The 23,274-nt window shown below is 39.6% G+C and overlaps 1 protein-coding gene across 2 annotated transcripts in view; it reads left to right on the top strand.

Annotated features, from left to right (window-relative positions):
* Window positions 1–19,400, top strand: part of slc6a6b (solute carrier family 6 member 6b) — a 131,470-nt gene extending 112,070 nt beyond the window's left edge. The window contains exons 13-15 of one of the 2 annotated variants that reach the window (XR_007933912.1): window positions 5,301–5,471; window positions 9,532–15,900; window positions 16,154–19,400. Coding sequence is in view for 1 of the 2 variants with exons in the window: in XM_028825114.2 (XP_028680947.2) it covers window positions 5,301–5,471; window positions 9,532–9,696 (336 nt within the window). In the remaining variant the exon portion in view is untranslated. Of the gene's footprint in view, window positions 1–5,300; window positions 5,472–9,531 lie in introns of both variants that reach the window. The other variant, XM_028825114.2, reaches the window with a different exon arrangement.
* Window positions 19,401–23,274: the final 3,874 nt, after the last annotated feature.

Here is a 23,274-nt window from a genome sequence, read left to right as displayed (position 1 = left end):
GATGTTATTTATAAAACATTTCAGTGTGAAAATATGCATATGTTAAAAAAAAGAAGTAAAACGTGAAAAAAAAATTTCTAAAACCATGCTTGCATACATTTGTATGTACCATATATACTTGCATTAAAGTTCTCCTTGGCTTGATTTTACTGTATAATTTCTGCTATTTTATAATGTCGTCATATAAGTTGAATGCGGAAAAGAGATTAAGATATCTAAGAGATTATGATCTGCTAACACTCACCTGAGAGAGTAACCACGGAGCACACTGCATTTGTTTTCTATGTATTGTGCCTACGTGACCACACGGGAATACCCAAACTATTCTGAAGCGACGTTTGCTCTGATTTGTGTTTTTTGTATCTCACACCCTCATACACTTTTATCGTAAGAGCATCCCTTATCTACGATGGAGCGTTCGACCAGAAGAAAATAAGAGGATGGTTTTAAATTTTAAGTTGTTGAAGTGGCAAAAGAAACTGGTGCGAGATTGGAGGAGTCAAGAAGATGTTAAGAAAAAAATTAAGTGTTGTATTTTTTCAACGGGTGTATAAGTCGGGGTCTGATTTTATGATTTATTTTTTTTTCGGGTTTCAAGAACTGACTTATACGTGCACATATACTGTATATCATAACTGTAGGCATTACAAATAATAGGTGTGCACATGCATGTACATAAACAATAAACCAACAGACTACTGAAGTGTGTATGCTAACCACATGTCAGAACACACTTCAAAGGTTTCAAGACCCGACTTATGCGCGAGTATATACGGTAGTTTGTCTGTTGTAAATTACAATCATCTTGTAAATGTGCATATGTGAACACATCACAACTCCACCCTGTTACCACCCTGAAACAACTACTGTATATATGGACTATGCTAAGCAACCTCATACATATGCAATCACGATGCTGCATAACTTCATTGGGTGCTGGAGTTGCCTCCCATCTGACACATCCAGTAGTGCAATATAGAAGTTCCCATCTTTAAATTAGAGGCACACAAAGAACCTTTTTTGATGGTCTATGCATTGGTGTCACCAGCACGTGCAAATGCATTGAATGGCAACAGGTTACTGCTGCTGTCAATGCTGTTAGCTGATGGATGAAAATGTGTTTTACCATCCATCTATCCATTTTTGAAACCCGCTTATCCATGGCAGGGTTGCGGGGAAGCTGGAGCCTATCACGGCAAGCATAGGGACCTAGGCAGGAACAACCCTGGACAGGACACCAGCCCATCACAGAGTGCACACACATACACACTGACCCACAGATTTGCACAAAAAAATTATGCGTCCATTTAAAAAAAATTAAGTCGTTCTACTCGGGAAATGCTGCAGTTCATATTTTGAAACATTGTTTGTATCACAAGTCATGCCATGTCACAATATTAATTTCCCTTTTCTAATGAGAACTTTGAAATCTAAACTTTTTAATAAAATTATGTTATTGTTTCCAAAATAAGGTTAATGTTCAAGCAACATGTTTCTTAAGAGCAGATGATGTACGGTAGATCCAGCTGGCCGGTCATTTCTTCTTCTTATAACTAATTACACCATTGTGTAATCAACAATACCCTCAACTCAGAGCTCTGCCTTGTTAGGCAGAAAGAGTTCTGTTTGATTTGAGTTTGGGAAAACCAGTCGTAGCAACTTCAAATAATGTCTCATTTTTCATTCCTCTGAAATGAACATCCATATCTAGTTAGAGTCAGTGAGCTCAACAACTAACAGATAAAAAACAGAAAACCTGGGACCAGGAAAAGAAAAAAGATGTGATCAGAATTCACAAAAAGGGCCAAAACTGTAAGTCAAAGAAATCAATCCACCCAGGGCTGGCTCAAAAGTATATGATGACCCCAGGCAGTGGTGGGTGGATGCTCCCCCATTTTTTACATCAAATCAAAGAGTGCGGGTGGGGCAGGGGTCCTATTTGGATATCGGAGCACACTCATTTAGGTACTTCACACCTGATGCTCTAGTGACACATCTGATTGTAGAGACAGAGATCGGAGAGTCATATGCGCACATGTGTGTAGCGGAAATGTGTACCTGGCTTGCCAAAAAAATATGTAGCGGTCTTTAGCCGATAAGATTCACACTGTCAAAGAGACAGTGATTTATTTATTTTTTTGGTGGAGATTCCAGGGACGCCCCCATCCTCGGCCTGACCCGTACACACTCTTAAGAAGAGACAAAAAAGTGACTGGTAATAAAACAGAAATTAAAGAATGCATTAAACAATAATACATTTAAACACAATCCCACCTCAGTTTCCTCTTACGGCGATGTACAATAAACATAAATTCAACAATAACAAACCACTAACCCTAATCACACACTATGAAATCCATGAAAACATCAATTAATGAAATAAAATGATGGTAGATAGTCCAGTGATCAGCACTCTGTATATGAATGTAATGGTCAGTCCTACCTGTATTTCCTAATGAGATGATGGTATATGAATGGGATCAGGAGCGCACCTTTCTTCACAAGACGACAATAAATCCTCAGACAGTCCTCATGTAGCAGGAAGACACCAGACAGTCCATACAATCAAAACAGGAGACGGATCCAGGACAAAACAAGAATCCAAAGGTATCAGAATGGAAGGTAGACAGGCAGGAAACTTCAAACACGAAACACAAAATACTTCTCCCCTTTTTGATAGCAATAGCCCCCTTTTAAATGTTGCACCGGCCTCCTTGTACCCAACAGCCCCTGCACCTTCAGCAGATGACCAATCAGAACCACTGCAGGGACTGCTGGGAGTTGAAGTTTCAAGCACCACTACATATTTGTGTTGCCGCACTACAGTAACATCCACACCTTAGGGCCATTTCTTGCTTGGATGCCTGGAGCCAGCACTAGAGAAGAAAATGCAAACCAAAAACTGTGGTTAAGAGGATTAACAAGAAATTGTAATCAGAAACACTAATAAAGACATGCGTGGAATAAGTTATTACTAAACCCTTACCAAAGTCTAGAATACAAAGCAAAAATAATTATTAATTGCCGAGATTCACAACAAATATACTGTACATAAAAAAATAAGACAATCGAAGTAAGCGGCACAGGTAACAAAATTAGGATTTGCAATAAACACTGGATTATGATATCACAATATTTATCTCACAATGTTTTAAAAGTGATTTTTTTCCCTTTGCAATAAATAAAGTATTGCAGTTCATCATTCCTTTTAGTTAACTGAAATAAAGCTGAAACTATTTTTCTTTGGCCACAAATGTGTTAATCTATTGTACTGTACCTAATTAGATATACCCTTTAGTCAAATAATTAAATCATCTTAACTGTATTGTTTAAATGAAACTCAAGGATCCCATCAGTCTCCACAGTAAGACTGTGAATACTCAAATACTGTTAGTGTAATGCTCATCAGCACCTTTGCTATGCTTTGCTCAGTGGAAGCTGTTAAGTTTATTGTGTTGCACGTGTATTTGATTTTCGTTTCACTATACGTGCAAGTTGAATATATCAAGGTCTGTTTATCCTGCTACATCACAAAAAACTAAAATGAAAAAAGAACAAACGCTTGACATAAATGTGGTCTAAACATCCATCCATTCCCTTTTCTTAATCCATAGCAGGGTCTTGGGGAATTTGAAATCTATCCCAGCAAACACTGGGCACAATCTCTGGAACAGGCACCAGCCCACTGCACCGAATTAAACTTTTGTATCAGAATTTCTGCAGCCAACAATACTATTAGAGGTCACTGTCTTTGCACATTTATGGTAAAATTGTTTAATGGCTGTTTTCATTCCCACATGAGAGAAGAAAGAATTCAGTGCACAATTTAAGAGACTTTAAAAGAAATGTAAAATAACAAAAATATAATAAATAACATAATATACACAATAATAATTTTTAAGAAAACAAAAAGATCACCGAAAATTAAGCTACACTTGATAAAATATAAATATATAATATATAGCTACATGGTTGAGTCCCTAGCTGAAATATGACATCTTTATACTAGTCTATCATTAAAATAACATGATGGAGAAATACCATACTAGTAAAGTATATTTTTCCCCCATCATGGTTTGTGCCCTGTAGAAGATCAGCCCGGACACAGACAGTCACGGACTCAAAATGTCCAAAATAACACACATTTATTTCTTTATACTGTCCCACACACAACACAGTGCTCCAATAAGACGAAACTCCATCTTTTCACCGCCTCTACTCCTTTCTTCCTAAGCTTTGTCCTCCTCCTCTCGACTCTGAATGGAGTGAGGTGGCCTCTTTTATAGTGCACCCGGAAGTGCTCCAGGTGTCTCTTGATTAACCTCCGGCAGCATTTCCAGGTGTGACTGAAGTGCTGCATAGGAACCCCGCTCCTCTTCTGGCAGCACTTCCGGGTGTGGTGGAAGTGCTGTATTCCCAGACTCCGGAGCTGTCCAGGTGCCCACTGGTGATGGCCACGGACCCCCAGCGGGTTGAGCTTCTGAGCTCCAAATCCGTGACCCCGAATTAAACCCAGGGGGCTGCCCTCTCGTGTCCCAGGGGAGGTACTCCTGGTAGTAGGCCCATTCCCCCGGTCTTTTCTTATAAAGGATGTCCCATCCGGGAAGGATCCCCAGCCGTCCTTCATAGGCTTCAGTTTTTATCCCACAAAAATGGTAAAACAATTTAAAATTAATTTTGTAAACGAGTAGCTCTAATGTTTTTGTAAAAGAATAGGTGTCCAAATGATTGAATAACAGAAAAAGCATAATGTGGTTGGCATCATTGTGGACCTCTCAGCATAGCAATGACTCTTAACCAACTTCAAAATGGATAAAGAAATGACTGAACGACCAAAGAAAAATCCATCTATCTGTCTCTCTGGCTGGATTTACTGTAGATGTGATTGAAAATGTGTGAACTGAATTGAAAGGTGCAGTTTAGAACTATCAACATTCGGATGTAGACTTTTTGTGGTCCAAGACCCCTCCTGGTGCGTTCTCCTTGTTATACATTATAGAAAAGGGATTTGTGCCGTTATGTAGGCCAAAGAAGGATGCACCAAGTGTTGGGGATAGTCGCTGCAGTCAGTCTGACACTTGTATGTTAGGAAATATTATTTATTTTAGAAAATGTGTTGTGATTAGTTGTAATGGAACACAAGCCCATATTTTCCCCGAAGGTACATCTTATTTTCTTTGCTGTTTGTTTTATAAAGCTTTGTATGTTCATCTTTATCAAAGATGGCAGTAAGTCTTGTGAGTGTTATAAGCTCTTTTTTTAATATGTGATTTTCTTTGTCTCTTTTTCTTCACAAAAAGAGTTGCTTTATTTTTTCCTTGGCCAAATATACACCATTGAGATACAACAAGTCATATGAATATCCGGAGTGGGCAATTGGCCTTGGCTGGACCATGGCACTTGCATCAATGATATGCATCCCAGTGGTGGTGGTGATCAAAATTTTTCAGTCAGATGGACCGCTCATTGAGGTAAGATTTAAACTTTCAAGTTCTCTTAAAATTGAGACAAAAATCTCTTTGACTGGCACTCCAACTCAAACTGTTAGAAGGATGGTTTTCAGGATCTTATTTTTAAAGCCAAGAAAGGCCAAAGATGTAAAAATGAGAATGATGAGCACCGTGCAAAAAATTAACGGATTTAGAGACAACCAATCAAAATAAAGTAAAGACGACTAACCTGACGTCTGTCTGGGTGTCTGTGAACAGGCCAGTTGCCTGTCCATTAGCAATGGTGGCTGATCTAGCTCCCATATCTTTACAGAAGCCAAAATGCTTTCTCTCTCTCTTTCATCTTCCTTACCTTTCTCTTCAATCCTCTAGCCAGTCAAGCTTTTGTCTATAGCATTAATGGGAAGGGCCTTTTAAGTTCTGACCAGGGATCACAGCTTCAGATTACTTTCAGAGTTAAAGATGACCCCTGGAACACCTGGGACCAACTCTACCAGTCTTAGGTGTTCCTGCAGCCCTGAACCATACCTAATACTTAAAGGGTAATGCAAATCCTCAGAAGCTTGTCTATCACTCTGTGCAATATAGGCCCACTAATACTAAAAAGGAGGTCCCTTCTGTGACCTCTTAGTCACAATCTCTGTGCTTCTTCAATTCTAAGGAGCTCCTCTCAGATATCAGGCTCTTTTTCCTCTAGTGGTATTCATCCCACTATTCTAATCAGAAGCCATTCTAGGGACCCTGGGGGTCCTAGGCAAAAAAAAAAAAACTCCATTGGGCCTTCCAACTCACCCTATCCTGAGTCTTAGCATGCTGAAATTTATTACTATTGTTTTAGCGCAAAGTCTAAACTAATAAGATGAACTGGAGGAATTTAATAAACACAAATCCTTTTATTGTAATTTTGTGAAAACAGATTATATAATAAAACACTACAGTAAATACAAAATGTGTATAGAAAAACAATAATTATAGAAAAAGTAAATTGTTGTGTCATTTTTCTTGAACCCTCTTAATCCAGACCAGGGTCACGGTGGGGGTTGGATGCCTGACTAAGCTAGCAAGGGGTTCAAGGCCGGAACAAACCCTGGACAAGGCGCCAGTCCATCGCAGGGCAAACACACACACAGGCCAATTTAGCATCACTAGTTCATGTATCCTGCATGTTTTTGGGCAGTGGGAGGAAACCCATGCAAACTCCACAGGGGGAGGACCTGGGGTATGAACCCTGGTCTTCTTACTGCGAGGCAGCAGTGCCACCACTGTGCCACCCTAACGTAAAATGTAAAAGTCTATAAAAGTGAATAAAATGCAAATAAATGTAAGGTGCACATAGTAATAAAAACTAAATAAAAATTTCACATTTTAATATTTTAAAAATAAAGTAAAAGTGCAGAATTACTCATAAAAGTATTACTACAACTTTTCAAAACTGCTGTTAATGAGCTTTGGCTCCAGCAAAGACCTTTAAACGTTGTGCTTTATTGAAAGTGGAGTTCGGGCTGAAAGTCTCTCCTAGTACATCGAAGATCTCAAGTAAGATATAATCAGCTTCAAATAGGCAGAGTGGTGGCTCTGTGGATGAGGATCTGCAATGGTATCTGGAAGCTGGTTGCTCCAAATCCTGTTACTGCCAGAAGGGATCCTACTCTGTCAGGCACACAACCTGAAAATTGCTACAGGGGTGCTGTGCAATGGCTGACCCTATGCTGCGACTCCAAAAAGGTCATGCAAAAATGTAATTTCCGATTGGGGATTAATAAAGTATATCAAAAAAGAAATAAAAATGAACACTGGTGAGGGACTATATTTAACTTCTTAGACCCTCATCTCACTGTTACCCTGTCACTTTGTGGCTGGATTGGTGCAACACCGGCTGCAGTGCGTCTGGGAGAGATTGAAATGGCGGAATGGTCTCACCAAACTGAGTCAAGTCAATTTTTGCTTCCAGACATGTAAACCTTCTTCATAATTTATGAAAATGGCTCTGATTACATTTAATGAACCATTTATCATAAACACTCTCACAATGGAGGGAGGGGTTTCCGATCGTGTTATTGCAGTGTGTCAGTGCTATGCTGCAATGGGGATTCCCACAGATTTGTTATCGGAATGAGCATCTGTGTAAATGGTTACACTCTGGGGGTCCGTTCCTACTTCGGGGCCCCAGTCAATTGCCTGCCTTGTCTGTCGTGTCACTAATATGATATGTTTTGTCCACACCAGTGTCTATATCCATTTTCCCATCAGGACTGTGCACGATCAACATCTGTTTGCTATGTGGCACCATCATAAGGCTATTATAACGAAAGACACATAGTGCACACAGGTTACAAAATGTGTACATGACACAGTTCATAAACTATGTTCTAAAATAAACATTCACAGTTTGTTTTTCACTTACTGCACATAGGTCTTTGCACCATACACTATCAGCAATTGTTACGTAATTAAGGCGTGTGGCAATCTGTAGACAGAACTCAGTCGTTGTAGTTTACATACAGTATTTTCAGCTTGTGACTTTGCCTGCCTTGTAATCTAAACTGAGAACTTGATTTTCATATCACTGACCTGCGTTAACCCAAATTCCAAAGGTCAGACAGGGGGGTTTTCATGTCATGTTGAAGTGGAGGTTCTAATGTACAAGAATCAAGAGAGCTTTAATCCTGCAAAATTCAACTTTGGTAGCTGCTTTGTTCATTTGTGTCAGCGTCTCCTCATATACCTCAAGTAAGTTCAATAGCCTGCAGGTTGTTTGATGTCTAACAGATATTGCCCCACCACCACCGTCCCAAAATGCTGTTTGTACTAATAACAACAACATTTATTTATATAGCACATTTTCATACAAATGATGTAGCTCAAAGTGCTTTACAGGATGAACAAAAGAGAAAAAAGACAAAATATATAAGAAATAAAATTAGCCAATACTAATTAACATAGAATAAAAGTAAGGTTCGATGGCCAAGGAGGACAGAAAAAACAAAAAAAAAATCTAGACGGCTGGAGAAAAAAAAAACAAAATCTGCAGGGGGTTCCGAGGTCACGAGACCACCCAGCCCTCACTAGGCATTTTACCTAACATAAATGATCTCAATCAGTCCTCATTGTTTTCAGGCTTCAATTGGAAGAATTTGATGATGACGGTCATGGTAGGACCTCTGGTCTTTAATCCATCAATGTAGGGACTGCTCAGTGCTTTGATTAGGTGGTGGTGGCGCAGATCACTACCACAGAAAACCAGAAAAAGAACAGCAGAGAAAGTAGGGGTTAGTACAGATTATGGAGCCACCATGAATGATAATGATAATTAAATGCATATACAGAATATCAGGATTAAAGTAAATGGAAGCTATGAGAAAACCATGTTAAAATATGTGTTTTTAGCAGTGCTCCACCGTATTAGCCTGGTAAATTTCTATCGGTCAGCTATTCCAGATTTTAGGTGCATAACAGCAGAAGGCTGCCTCACCACTTCTTGGAATTATAAGCAGACACTCATTTGAAGATCTAAGGTTACGATTTGGAGTGTAAGGTGAAAGACATTCTGAAATATAGGATGGAGCGAGAAGATTTACGGCTTTTTAAACCATAAGCAGGATTTTAAAGTCAATTCTAAATGGCACGGGTAACCAGTGCAGTGACATTAGGACTGGGGTGATGTGCTCGGATTTTCTTTTCCTAGTTAAGATTCTGACAGCTGCATTCTGCATTTGTTGTATTTGATTGATGTCTTTTTTGGGTGGTCCTCAGAGGAGTGCATTATAGTAATCTAGCTGACTGAAAACAAAAATGTGAACTAATTTCTCAACATCTTGCAATATTATAAGAGGTATAACTTTTGCTGTATTTCTTAAGTGAAAAAATGCTGTCCTGGTAATCTGATTAATATGTGATTTAAAATTCAGGTCAGAGTCAATAGTTACCCCTAAAAACTAAATGCATTAGTTTTCATCTTTTATAACTCATGTATGCATTTGAATTGTAAATGTCCTCTTGCCTTACTTCATGCACAAATAGGAAATCTTTATAGTAGATTCGTTGCTTTACTTTAATTCCTTTTTTTTTTTGTTTCCTTCAGCGGATTAAAGCTGTTGCAGCCCCAGTTGTAGGGGCGAGTTCATGTCCTGCTGAGTCCCACCTGCAAAACAGCGTCAAGGAGAAAGAACCCCTCTCGCACATGGATCCAAATGGGAACAATGGTTTGATTAAGCCAACCCACACCATTGTAGAGACTATGATGTGAGCACTCTCTGTGAGAGGACCGAAGACCAGCGGTGCAAATTCAATTTACTAATGCTAGAACTTTAGGACCAGGTTTACATTGTTGAGTATATATTTGTCTTTTAAAATATTTATACATACTGTGCACTATATATATTTTGCATTCTGTACTTAGATATGATAATCATATAAAATAAGGCAGTATTTTTAATGAGTATTTTTACTCCCTTTTTATAGACTAAAAAAAAGCTTTTTTGGGCTATTTACAGTTTAGAAATAAAGGAGAATATTGTGGTTTAAAGGAATGGGGTCATAGGGGTTAGCGTTTCTTACAAAGTTTCATCATGTTAAACCTTCTTTATATTTTATCATCTCATCACTCCATTGTATTACTTTTAGTTACTTTGCAGTATGATTTTGTTTTTCCAATAATAATAGCTCCAGAGTCCTCGGTTCAAATACAATCCGGTGACGGTTTGTGTAACGTTTGCTCATCACCGCCACCATGTCTACATGGATGGTTTCTCATTGTACTCTGGTTACTCTGAGATGCAGGTTGGGCTGTTTGACAGAACGAAGGTGTGACTGGGCAGCCACCCAGGGTTGGCTCTCATCTTGCATCACGTGTTTGAATCAGCGAGTTCAGAAAATCAGCACATGTATTCATTTCTTTTTTCTGCAGCTATGTTAAATACAGTATATTGCTAAGGATATAAAATTCTCAGACCCTGCTAATAGCAGCCAAGTATTCAAGGAAAGTTATGCTATACCAAAGTGAACCACTGTGAATTTTTTTTTCTTTTCTATGAGCATCATCAGTACTTGAAGTAGACTGGTGCTCACCAGAACAGCATACCGGCACTTCTCCATCTTGCTGTTCAGACTACTGTAAATTTTTTTTACATACCAGCAGTGTTTGAAGTCAGCCATTACTCACCATTATTCAGTACAAGAAGTTCTACTTTTGTTTTTGTACTTTTGGTGTCACTTGATTTCTCAAGTACCGGCACTTCTTACAACCTCTCAATACTGTAATGCCATACGCATTAACCAGCAGCTATCTCCTGGAAATTGTAGCAAGAAACCCATCCCCGTCGTCTTCTGGCTTACATATGACCAAATACCCCCTTCCTGTCCCACATTTAGCTGAAGAAGCTGGAGGTGGTATACCACTTCTTCTTTTTTCCACTTTAACTACTGAGCATCATAATACTGTAGCACTCTGCTACTCTTCGATTTCATATTCAGAGCAGGTTCCTGCCTTGCTCCTAATGCCATTGGGGTGGACCCTGACCATCATGACCCTACACTTGGTTAAACAAGTTGGATATTAGATGTATGGATGGAGGGATGGGTATAATATTTTACCTTTGGAAAATTTAAACAAGTTAGTGTTATAATATATGGAACTAAATACTTATTTTGCTCCTTGAAATAAGAAATCAAAAGGGCTACTTAAAATACAATGTGTTTAAGAACTGTCTTTTGGGACTTTATTAAACTAGCAATGTGCAATAAAAGTACACTAACATCTAAAGGACAGGGGAAAGATTTGTCACTTTCTGTCACAGTGGCATTTTTTGACCCTCTTTGGTAACCTTGTCCAAATAGAAGAGTCGAGCCAGTAGCACTTTAGTTTAGGGACTGCAAAAATACATGTATTACTCTTATACTGTTATGAAACAAGGCATTAACAAAGTCTTCATTTGCTGTTAATAACACTTGCAAAGTTGCCAGTAAAGTGTATGCTCATCTGTGTAATGTGAACTACTACAATAATGTCACTTTGGAGAGCTTTAGTTAGACGCATTTCTCTTCATATTGCATACTTCAATATAAGACCTACAAATCCTTCATATTCAGGAGTAATTTTACCAGCGTTATCAAAGGCTCTTAGTAGGTGACAATGCACAGATGAATAACCACTTTGTTGGTGCTTTATAAATTTTAAAATTTTTTGAAAACTTGGCAGGATGTAATCAATAACATTTTAGAATAAGCATTTTTTTCTTTCCTACTCTTAAAGTTTTAGCCTGGCTGTTGGCCTTGCTCTCTTTCTCATGGATGTGGGTTGATTTGAACTTACTTTTGTCAAGTTTGACTTGCTATTATAGAATGTTACTTGGTTTTAATAAATTCAATAAAATATAAAAAAAAAAAAAAAAAAAAATGTATATATACTAGGGGGCTTTGCCCCCTGCTCGCTTTGCTCGCCAACCCCCCGGTCTGCACTACACGCCAGCCACTTCACGTCTCTGCCGCTCGCATATGTGGATTTCACTTTCACCAAACAACAAATCTTTTAATTATCACGGATAGGCCTCTTCATTGGGAAGAAACACTACTTTTCCCTGATGGCAAAACGAATTAGACTCTGGCTCACTTGCTGGGTCTTCAGCAGTCCTTTTTATAGTCCTCAACCCGAAAGTGCTTCTGTCCTTCCATTCATGTGACTTGCTAGTACTTCCAGGTTAGAAGGAGATCTCAAGTTTTCTTCAGCCCAGGGGTATGTCCAGGCTTTCATCCCCGTGACTGGGTAGTACTTCTGGGCTATGGGGGAGACGTGACTCCTCAGGTTCTTTTGCGGTGTCCCCTGGCGGCACCCACAGTACTCAGCAGGGCTGTGGCATCAAACTATATGTCCCATAGTACCCTGCCGGAATCCGGGGAACCACTGCAGTGCGCATAGGCTGCCATCTAGCGTCTTGGGGGAAGTAGTGTCCCAAAGAGGTTGCCTTCCCCCATCCTTCCACTCTGTGGGCGTCCCGGCCATGTTGAGCTGCCGGCCATCTATTACAATATATATATATATATATATATATATATATATATAATACTAGGGGGGCGAGCCCCCCTGGTGCCTTTGGCGCCCAACCCCCAGTTACAGCCAGTCTGTCGCTCGCGTTGTGAAGAGGGGGGCTGAATGCACCCCAAGGAGACACAGTCGCTCCTCCGAAACCCCCTCTTAAACAGTGATACAATGGGAAACAAATAGTTTTTTTTTTTTTTTTTTTACCTCCTCTTTGCTCGATCAACTGCTGGCTTGCTGCTGCTGCCGTGCCTCGTGATCTGCATCTTGCGTGGCATTTTGAACATTTAAAAGCCTGTACAGCAGTTGTCCTACTCTGTCTTTTATTTCCGGCCCGAGCATAGTTAAATCTCTTGGCACTCTTGGTTAAGTCTTGCCTCGCGGAACATGAGTTCTTGATATTTTTTTAGTTTATAATTTAAAAACAGAATAAGAATCTGAAAATGTAACCACATCACATTAAAGTTCGATAAATTCTAAAAAGAATGATACCAAACATATATATGTAGGTTTTAAAATAAGCCCGATTTAAAGCGTGACAAAAAACGTGACATAAAAATGTGACATAAAATCGTCGCACTTTTAGGCTTAGCTAGTCTGAAATGTCTGGAACCAGAAGGTTTTTGTATGTTTTTGGCTTTTGGAATATTTGCATCTTCCTAAAACACTCACCCTCAATTCCTCCAGTCTGTGCACTTTAAATTGCAGGGGTTTCTGGGAGAGAGCAACACAAATGTAGCAAATGACTTAACTTGATAGAAAGCTAAATAAGACGTCAGTAGCACAAGGTAACTGAAGCTGAAAGACTAATTTAGATTTTGTAAAGAGCGAGGCGACAGAAGAAACAGACAGGCACACACGTAGACCACTGCACTACTTAGCCCCACACATTTTAGAAGTGCTTCTGTCATCTATGACATTTTTTTTTGTCAGTTTGACTAGTGTATCTTGTGAAAGAAAATTTAACTGCTTGCAAGCTACTAAGGATTTTATTATGAAGGCAGGTTATTCATACAGGCTTCTGTCATAAGACAAGGTGATGTAAGCTGAACTAGGGTAGCTTCCTTCTTTAGGAACGCGTCTGTTAGACACAAGAGGGTGACATTTCTTTTTTTAGGGGCCCCTCTTGACACGTACACAAAAAAAGAAACGGATGGCCGACTTGCGTATTATGAAACAGCATCTAAGCATTTCATCTTATAAGTAAGGGGAAGAGAGGAAAATGAAAAATAAAAGCAGATTGAAACTGGGGATCTTTGGTCTTCTGCCTTGCAAAGTGGAATCCACGTACTCATCTGTGACTGATTAATTGAACCATTCCCGTCTTCCTCCTATGGAGGGAGTTTACATTCACAATCTCTATTTGGCTCAACAACAGCAAATAGAGTTTAGATAAGCTTTGTGGTCCATGTATATATATATATATATATATATATATATATATATATACACTACGTGTTATAGTGCTGCAGCAATATTCTGGCATGGCATGTTTGCAGTTCCAATTAGACAGTAATGCAAACTTTAGCTATTCGTTTAAACATGAAGTCAGTAATTGGATGTTGTGCACTCACGTCGGTGCTTCTACTGGTGCTGTTAGGCACATATACAGATTTGGGTGTTTTGAGTATCGAAATCTTCATCTCCTGTGGCTCTTCATTATCAACTCTCTTAATGGCAGTCCTTTTCACCTCCTTATGACGGAGTGTGATTCATTGCTAACTTTGAATGCATATTTTCATGAACATAGCTAACAATTCTTTCAACCTCCCATCGACTCCTACACTAATGTCATAACCGAACACACGCAGTTTCAGATCTTAGAGTTTTTTGGATTTCAGAGTTTCCGATTAGGGGTGCTCATCAACAGGTGAAGGGGAAGGCAAGGTACCAGTACTGCCTTTTATTGACTGTGTGATGACAAGAGAGAATCGGTACCAGATTGCGGTTCAATTTTAGAAAACATATAACTAATTGTGTTATAATTCTGTCCATGTACAGTGCCTTTGAAGGAGTTCATCCTAGAACGGTGCAATATAAAATAAAGCTTTATTGAGACAGGGCTCTACAGATTAGTCCCATCTCAGTTTTAAAATACCAATTCCAAGTATTTTCCAGGTACGTACTTTATGGAAGTGCACTCTCTGCACACTTGAAATGCTATTTATAACAAGCATGCCCTAGAGAAAGTGACACCAGTTTCTCTACGAATGCCAACTCAACAGGCACTTGGACCCTGTCCCAACAGTATTATTCTTTTGCAAACTCCATCAGTGACTTGAACATACTAACGACACTGTGAAAATGAGCTGTGTAGACTCAGAGACCATTCATCATACCAGAGTTTCACTTTTAAAGTGAATCGCCGCAAAGACCAGTTGTAGATTCACTTCTTACAAGGCATATTCTAACTGAATTTATTTCTTTTCAATTTCCACTTATTAGATTAAATGAACAGACAAATAATATACAGAGTTAACATACTGTCAATATAATGTATAGGAAAACACATTTTTAAAAATATTTTCTTCAAATAAACTAAGGGAGCGTCTTCATTATACCTTACTGCACCTTTGATATTCGACTCCTCCACTGTCCCTGCTGTACATTTTACTGAGTTGAAAGCCAGTTGTCATCCATTACATTCTTTCCTACTTTCAGATTAAAGGACATAATATGATGTGACATTGCTCGGAAGCACTTAGCACCTTTAATAGAATGTCTTTCCAATTCCTAAGGTCAATTGCTTGACTGAAGTGAGCAGATGAGTTGGAAAATTCCTTATGATCATAAGGTAATTTGTTTGTAGATAACAATAAAGAGCTAAAATCATGCTTGTTAACTGTAAGGTTAATAACTTTAGATAATAAATAAGTGTATTTTATACTTGGATAATGTCCACGTGGGTTTCCTCTGGGGCAGGGGTAGGCAATGTCAGTCCTCGTGGGACCGCAGTGGCTGCAGGTTTTTGTTCCAAACCAGTTTCTTAATGAGGGGTCAATTACGGCTGATGAAGCACTCATTGCTCAAATGACATTTTGAAGCTTCATTTTAGTGGTCTTGCTTGTTAAGGCGCCCCACCCTTAATTGCGTATTTCAGTCTTAAACAGCTGCATTCACGGTTTTTAATGGCTCCTTATCTTAATATATAATTTGCCAGTCTCCTCACTCACTCACTTACGTCCGTCCGAAGCCGAATGCGCAGTCGCCTTCTGTGCAGCTGCCCGAAAAACCTTACGAGACCGGCATCGCGCCAGGCGGCGGATTTACGGCCACGAAAATTCAAAGAGAAAGGCAACTACGGCCGTGAAAATTCAAAGAGAAAGGCGACTTTGATTAAAGCTCTAGAGGCCTGAAAGGCGATTTCGACTACAGCTCGAGGCCTAATTACGCATTCATTCAATACACCTATATCAGGTTTGTGGTGCGGAATGCACAGTTGCCTTCTGCACACGTCGCCTTCTGCGCATGTCCGAAGCTGAATGCGCAGTCGCCTTCAGCGCAGCTGCCCGAAAAACCTTACGAGACCGACATCGCGGCAGGCGGCGAATTTACGGCTGTGAAAATTCAAAGAGAAAGGCGACTTCGATTAAAGCTCAAGAGGCCTGAAAGGCGATTTTGACTACAGCTCGAGGCCTAATTAAGCATTCATTCAATACACCTATATCAGGTTTGTGGTGCGGAATGTGCAGTCGCCTTCTGCGCATGGCCGAAGCCGACTGCGCAGTCGCCGTCAGCGTAGCTGCCCGAAAAACCTTACGAGACCGACATCGCGGCAGGCGGCGAATTTACGGCTGTGAAAATTCAAAGAGAAAGGCGACTTCGATTAAAGCTCTAGAGGCCTGAAAGGCGATTTCGACTACAGCTCGAGGCCTAATTACACATTCATTCAATACACCTATATCAGGTTTGTGGTTCTTATACTTATTATATATTATACTATTCCACTCGTGCTGTTTCATCTTACGTTGTCGAAACGAGCTCTTTGTCTAGTTAGCAATAAGATGTAAAATGACAAAGGAGCCAGCAGTTCTCCATCTAACTTGTTTCCATTTACACCTGTGTGGATTCATCATGCACTCTGTGGTTCAATAAAACACTTAAGAGAAAAATGTGACAGACTGAAAGTTATCCGTTTTGGGTGACAAATCATTTAAATGATATCCTTGGAAAGAAAAAAAAATCTACGGTGTAAGAACCTAACATTGAAGACTTAAAATTAAATAAGGTCTGAGACCGGCAAGGATTGGTTTCTAATTGAGCAATTGTTTTGGAATGAAAACCTGCAGCCACTGTGGTCCTCCAGGACCGACGTTGCCTACCTCTGCTCAGAGGGCTCCAGTTTCCTCCCACAGTCTAAAGACATGCAGGTTAGGTGAACTGGCATTGCTAAACTGGCCCAGATGTGTTTGCCCTGCAGTGGATTGGCACCTTGTCCAGGTGTTGCTGCTGCCTTGCACCCTGTGTTGACTGGGATCGGCTCCAGTTTCCCATGACCCTGTCCTGGATAAGTGGGTTAGGAAAATGTCTGGATGGTTGGATTATATCTTTTTTCAAGCTGTCAAGCAAATAAGCATAAAATAAACACAGAACTAATACAGAGCTGGCTTCTGTCTAAGCACACAGTCACAACACTTTCAGTCGGAATGGCTATACCTTTAGTTTAGAGTACTATTCTGTACGTACAAGTTTTCTTTGACTAACTTTCCAGAAAGGCCCTCCGGAAATTGTAATATTGTAACTTTCATACTATTTTATTTTTAGTAGAAGTACCTTTGTCTCATTCAGGGACTCACAAACTCAAATCTGGGTCACTTTGTGCTACACTCAACGTCTTACTCTTAGACTAATTCATTTATTGAGATCCTTGCATGGATCCTTCCATTGAACCTATGAACAGCTGATTTCTACAATTAATCATTCAGGAGTCCCCAGCAGGGGGCACTTTAATTTTGTAAATCTAATCTAACCAATTATTGTATCTATTTTTGGCATACTTTTAACTCATTTGCTTTATAAGATTCAGGACCCTGATCCGTTTCTTTCTTCCTTAACCAACAGCCAAACACTAATGACACGTAACACCAGCCAAATGATGACCAGCTAACTTGGGGGGTTTAAATTCACTTCCATTTTTGTTACAACCCATTCCTTAATTAGAAGCTGATTCTTACTGTTAATTCAACGCATTACGTTGTTAAATTCTATTCTCATTTTACACCAGACATTTCCGCAACAACTGACCTTTTTGTCTGAGGGCATCATCCAAATGTTTTGTGGACCACAGAAGATCAATATTACTCAGGCCTTCATATTTTTTCTTTCCAGATATTATTGATACAGATGTTGTATGATGGCTACAGAGGTGCAAATGGGATCAAGTTAGGGGGTCATTGGTTGGCTCAATTTTGGGTTTCATTATTAATTGGCTGCTAGTTAAGTAAAATCCAAAATGAAAAAGATTCTGAATCTTAAGAAGGAAGTCAGTTAAAATTAAGCCAAAACTAGTATGTTCCATTAACAGCAGAGACTGGTTGTTATTTAGTAATGACGCTGCAGCCATGATGGCCGCCCACCTTCTCTGTTTGACACCCCAGTTGTAGGTCACACACCTGAAGAATGTATTTGTTTCTTTAGAATGAGTAAAGTGGATTTGGCCGCATTCACGTGCTATGGGAGTTACCACTGGTGATGTCCACTTTCACATGCATTTCTATTTGGCATTTTGGGAAAAACTTTTGACTTGCAACTTTCAAACATCAATTATCGATAAGCTTAATTTTTTTTCTTGCAGTTAACAGCAAATTAACCGAATTAGATGCATTTCATGACAACACAAAAATTCAGTTTCCAACTCTCGAAGTTCATATTTTAAATTTTTTTAAATTTTATATTAGTGAATAAGGTGAACGGTTAGAGATGCAACCCTCTTGTTTAATGGGTAACACAAGTCCAGGTGCTAGAGTTTAATTCTTGGCTCTACTAAATGTAGCTGGAACCAGCTTCAGTAGATTTCAAAAATGTTTAATTTCCATTTAAATAATTACCTAAAACGCTCCTCTGAAAGGATAAATCATTAACAATATTACGAGCTTATCTTTGTCATTGTGGCTGGGAGGTTGTGAAATTTGCACGTCCTTTGTGCCCATGTGGCCCAGACACCCCCCTAGCTCTAAGGGTCTCCAGTCTCCTCTCATGTCCAGAACGTGTGCATGTTGGGGTAATTGGGGACTGAAATTCCCTGATATGAATGTGTGACTCCTGGCATCCCACCCAGGGTTGATATCGGACTTGTGCCTGCTGCTCCCTTTGACTCTTTAATGGACTGAGAGAAGTTAGGGTGGATTTTCTTTCCCCAGTTACTTATATTTGGTTTATTCATATGTGTATTTTGAACACATAACACTACTTCTAAATTTTTTTTATGCACAGTAAGATGACGTGATTAGGGTATATGAGAGATCTAACAGTCATCTTTAAAGGTGCGCTGCTGAAAATTCACATTTTAGTGAAAATTAAATCTACTTTTTTTAAATGGTATGAATAATAGAAAACCGTCAGTTCCTTATGAGGATTATTTGACTAGTGGCATGATATATTGTGGGGTAACTAATTGTTGGGCACTGATGCTGGAATAGAAATTTCTTGTACTGTATGTAATGCCAAACTACAACCAACTGCAATATTGCTTGTATCAGTTTTGATTTTTATTACATTTAAAAGTTTTGCATTTTAGAAATGTAACATATTTATGTGAATTTTTTTTGTTGCTTTGATAGAAGAAAATGGAAGTTGACAACTTTAAATAAAAATATATATATTTGAAAAAAAAAAATCTTGTACTGTTTGACAGCCTCTAATGAATCTTGAAGGTGGCAATTTGTAACATTTCGTTTAATGCTTTCAACAGGTGAAGAGTTATAAAAAAAAAACAAAAAAAAACAGCCAAAACTCTGCCTTCCTCATTACGTTAATTTCCGTTGTGTTGCTCCTGTTAAGTGGGAAGAAATATGTTTGAATGTCTGATGACAAATGGAAGGTAACAGTGTCTGAAGAAATCAAGTTGGTCTTACAACTGGGTAGAAGAGGCAGGTGTCACATCTTATTACATTTTCTCATTGTCTCCATATACAGTAGGCAGAGGAAGACAGTGGCGTAGAAGGAGAACTGCTTCCTGTTGCTTACTTAATTTCAAAATATTTACAAGAAAGCAAGAGATGCTCCAGACATCCTAAATGCCATTCAGCTATTTTATGGATCTGCCTGCTATGGATCTATGTTCACTATAGACTGCATATTCTTCCTGTGTTCTAATGGGGTTTTCTTCAGTTAACCGTTTTGCAAAGACATGCATATTAGGTTAACCAATTTCTCCATAATGGTTCGGTTTGGGTGTGTGAATGTTCAGAGGTAAACTGGGGTTCTGTCCAAAGTTGCTTCCAGCTTTAGATGTGACGTCAAGGATCCACAACCTTCCATTGGGTAAAGCAGGTTAAGGAAATGGATGGAAGTAGATAGTAAGCAATGTTGATTATCTATTGTTATTTTACTGTAGTAATGTTTAAAATAAAATTTTACTTTCTATCTTTTCATCCTTGTAAAGCTGAGGCAGCAAATTGATGGATTAAAAGACCAGGGGCCTCATGTATAAACGGTGCATACGCACAGAAATGTTGCGTACTCCCATTTCCACGCTCAAATCGCGATGTATAAAACCTAAACTTGGCGTAAAGCCACGCACATTTCCACGGTAACTCATACCTTGGCGTACGCAATTTCTCCGCTCGGTTTTGCAGACTGGCGGCACCCAGCGTCAAAGCAGTGTTACTGTTCCTGCGTGGACACCCTTTCTTTCTTAGCTCCACATTCCTGATGCGGCTTTATAAATACACTGAAATTAACTGCATATTGTTTATTAGTGTAACGCATCTGATTGTAATTAACCTGCAGCATTATAATGGTCCAGGGAATAGCCATAGTATTCCAAATACCATAACTGCTTTAGCGTTGTTACTCTCACTGCATCTTCTTCATTCAGCTGCTCCCATTAAGGGTTGCCACAGCAGATCATCTTTTTCCATATTACTCTCACTGCACCACTCGGAGTATTTATATCACTGTATCTGAGTGAGGAGTCACAGCAGCAGCTGATCGGAAAGAGAAATATCGGTATGCAGCATGAAGCAGACGCTGCCTGAGCCACGGCAAGATGCATTAGAGACTTCCCAGTATGGACTTCGCGGTTTAGAAAAGCTTTCATCCCAAGAACTCTAAAAGCACTCAATCAGTCCATCAAGTGCTCCTTGTAGAACTGTTTGTACTTATAAGTACAATCACCTCACAGTAAATTTGCACAACAGTTATAATATTGCACAACCTGCGCCACTTTATAAAGCGCGTATTTACATATGATGACGGTATTCATTTTTAAGATGAAATGCAGCAAAATATGTTGATTATATTATACAGGCAAAACTTTAATTATTAACAACACAGATTATTTAAATGAAGTTAAACATGCGAGGACACGGTGCCGCAGCACTAGCTAGTTCAGGGATTGTTCCTGCATTGCGTTGTATTCTTGCTGGTGCTGACGCGACACTGGAATGCTAGACGGATAGAATAATTAAACATGTACTACGAAGATATTTCAATGTTCCTTAAAAGTTTTGAAGAATCAGCGTTTTAAGCTTACAGATGGCTTCATGTCTATATAGCGGATTGTGTGGTGATTGGGTTTTTGGAGAAAGAAAAGTAAGGACAGGAATTGGAGGTTAGTACGTTTGAAAGAGACAGTACTTCTGTAGTAAATTATTTCATCGAAGGTCGCGCATGGCGCCGCAAGCCTCTGGCGTGAGATATGAACAAGCACTGCGCCACCGTGTTCCCATGTTTAATAACATGCTTTCATTCCTATCATCATGAAAAAGATATCACGTATACATCTCAGTATTTTAATTATTCAGAGAGCTGTAATATCATGAATGTAATGGATTATGTGTCCTGTCGGAGAAAGAGAAAGCCCGTTTAAGAAGCAGGTAGCGATTCACACATGTAGAGCACATAGAAGATCAAATACAGAACAAAGCATTTAATGTGCCACTTTAGTTACAATGGGATTTGAGAAACTAGTAAATTAAATGATTTTAAGATGAAGTTTATGATGTTCTACTTTAATGGCAAAATAAACTACGTGATTAAAGTGGAAATTTCGAGATTAAAGTTGACATTTCGTGCTTTTTTCCACACTGTGTGCCTATTTTTTTTGTCTGTACCCTAATAAGCTTTCATATGACACTCAGATGGTGGGCTACGACTTGCCTATTCACGGCGACTTTGATATGTGATTTTTTTTTTATTTTGGGCACTGTACAACTTTGTGAATTTGAGCCTTCGAGTTTCTCTGACATTCTGTCACTCGATCAACTTCCTTTTGTTGATTATACCACTGTTTAAACCAACAAATAGTGCGTTTTTCCTTTGCCTCCACTTGGTATTCACTGAAATTCTTATATTTCCCCCCATGCTTTTCCCATTGTCTTTTCATAGAAGGCTATTTATATTGATTTGCATATTCAAAGAGGCGTAATTCTGGGAGGAGTTGGGGCGGGACAGAAGGCGCGTGTACGTGCGTTACTTTTCACGCTGATCGAGATTTATGTAGTGGAAGAGCGTGAAAGTTTGCGTGCATACAGATTCCTGCATCTGGAATTTTCTGTGCGTACACACATTCCCGCTTTTGTGCTTACGCCATGTTATAGTGTGAGTTCTACGCACGGCGTTATACAGGAGGCACCAGGTCACCATGTTTCTAACAAGTGTTTACACATATTCCTGAGGATTTCCCAGATTAGTAAAGAGATGTCACCTCTCCATGATGCCCCAGGTCTGTCTCTGGGTCTTAACCCAGTGACCACATCTGATACAGCCCCCCACCCCCCCAGGAAATGATACGAACTATATCTGCTTGTGACGGTGCAGGTCCTGCTCCATGCTCCCTCTTCCCATTTGGGAGCCTCTCGAACCTGACACCATCAATAATGTAACCGGATGATCTATGCAATGAGGACAAATCACACTTGGAGCAAGGGGATGGTGTAAGAAGTGTACAGTCCTTTTATTAAAACAAACAAAACAAAAAACAGGGTCAGTGCCTCAAAGTTAATTAATAAATAATCCATAAAAGGGTAAAAATCCAAATGTTTAAAATCAGGCTAAAAATGAGAACAGAAACGCAGCAACAGTCATTAGGCCAAACGAGTTCACTCATGGCTCACTCAACTGGAGAGACTTCAGCATCTGGGGTCCTCTCACTACCGGGGTGGCTGACCATTCAGGGTCGGTTGTTCTCTCACCCTCCTTCTCGCACATGCAGTCATCCCTCAGATTCAAGGAGAGAATGCCATCTAGATCGCACCCACTCCTCAGCACAATCAGTGGGTACTATCTGTCACTTGAGCACTAATCCCTCACTCTGACACGGGACCCCTGACCTCTCTCTCTCTCTCTTCAGCCAGCTGGCTCATTCTCTCCCTTTGCACCAATGCTGCTCGTCTCCTGCCTCTTTTGTGCAAGCCTGTACTTATAAGGCTCTGAGGGCACAGCATCTCAAACACGCACCGCAGGAAGCCAATGAAGCAATTGAGAATGATCACACCCTCACGTGCAGGTGCGTCTGGCCCCAATTACCTCATCAACTCCCCGCGAGTGTGTCCACAGAGACTGACATGGCCAATGGATTATTTAAACAAACAAAAAAAAAAGCTATTTTTTTGGAGCCACAGACCTGTT

Source organism: Erpetoichthys calabaricus, chromosome 18, assembly GCF_900747795.2.
Source record: "Erpetoichthys calabaricus chromosome 18, fErpCal1.3, whole genome shotgun sequence".
In the NCBI taxonomy this organism is placed as follows: domain Eukaryota; kingdom Metazoa; phylum Chordata; class Cladistia; order Polypteriformes; family Polypteridae; genus Erpetoichthys; species Erpetoichthys calabaricus.
The sequence above is the reverse complement of the archived record's forward strand: the minus strand, read 5'-3'. Positions and strand labels throughout refer to the sequence as shown.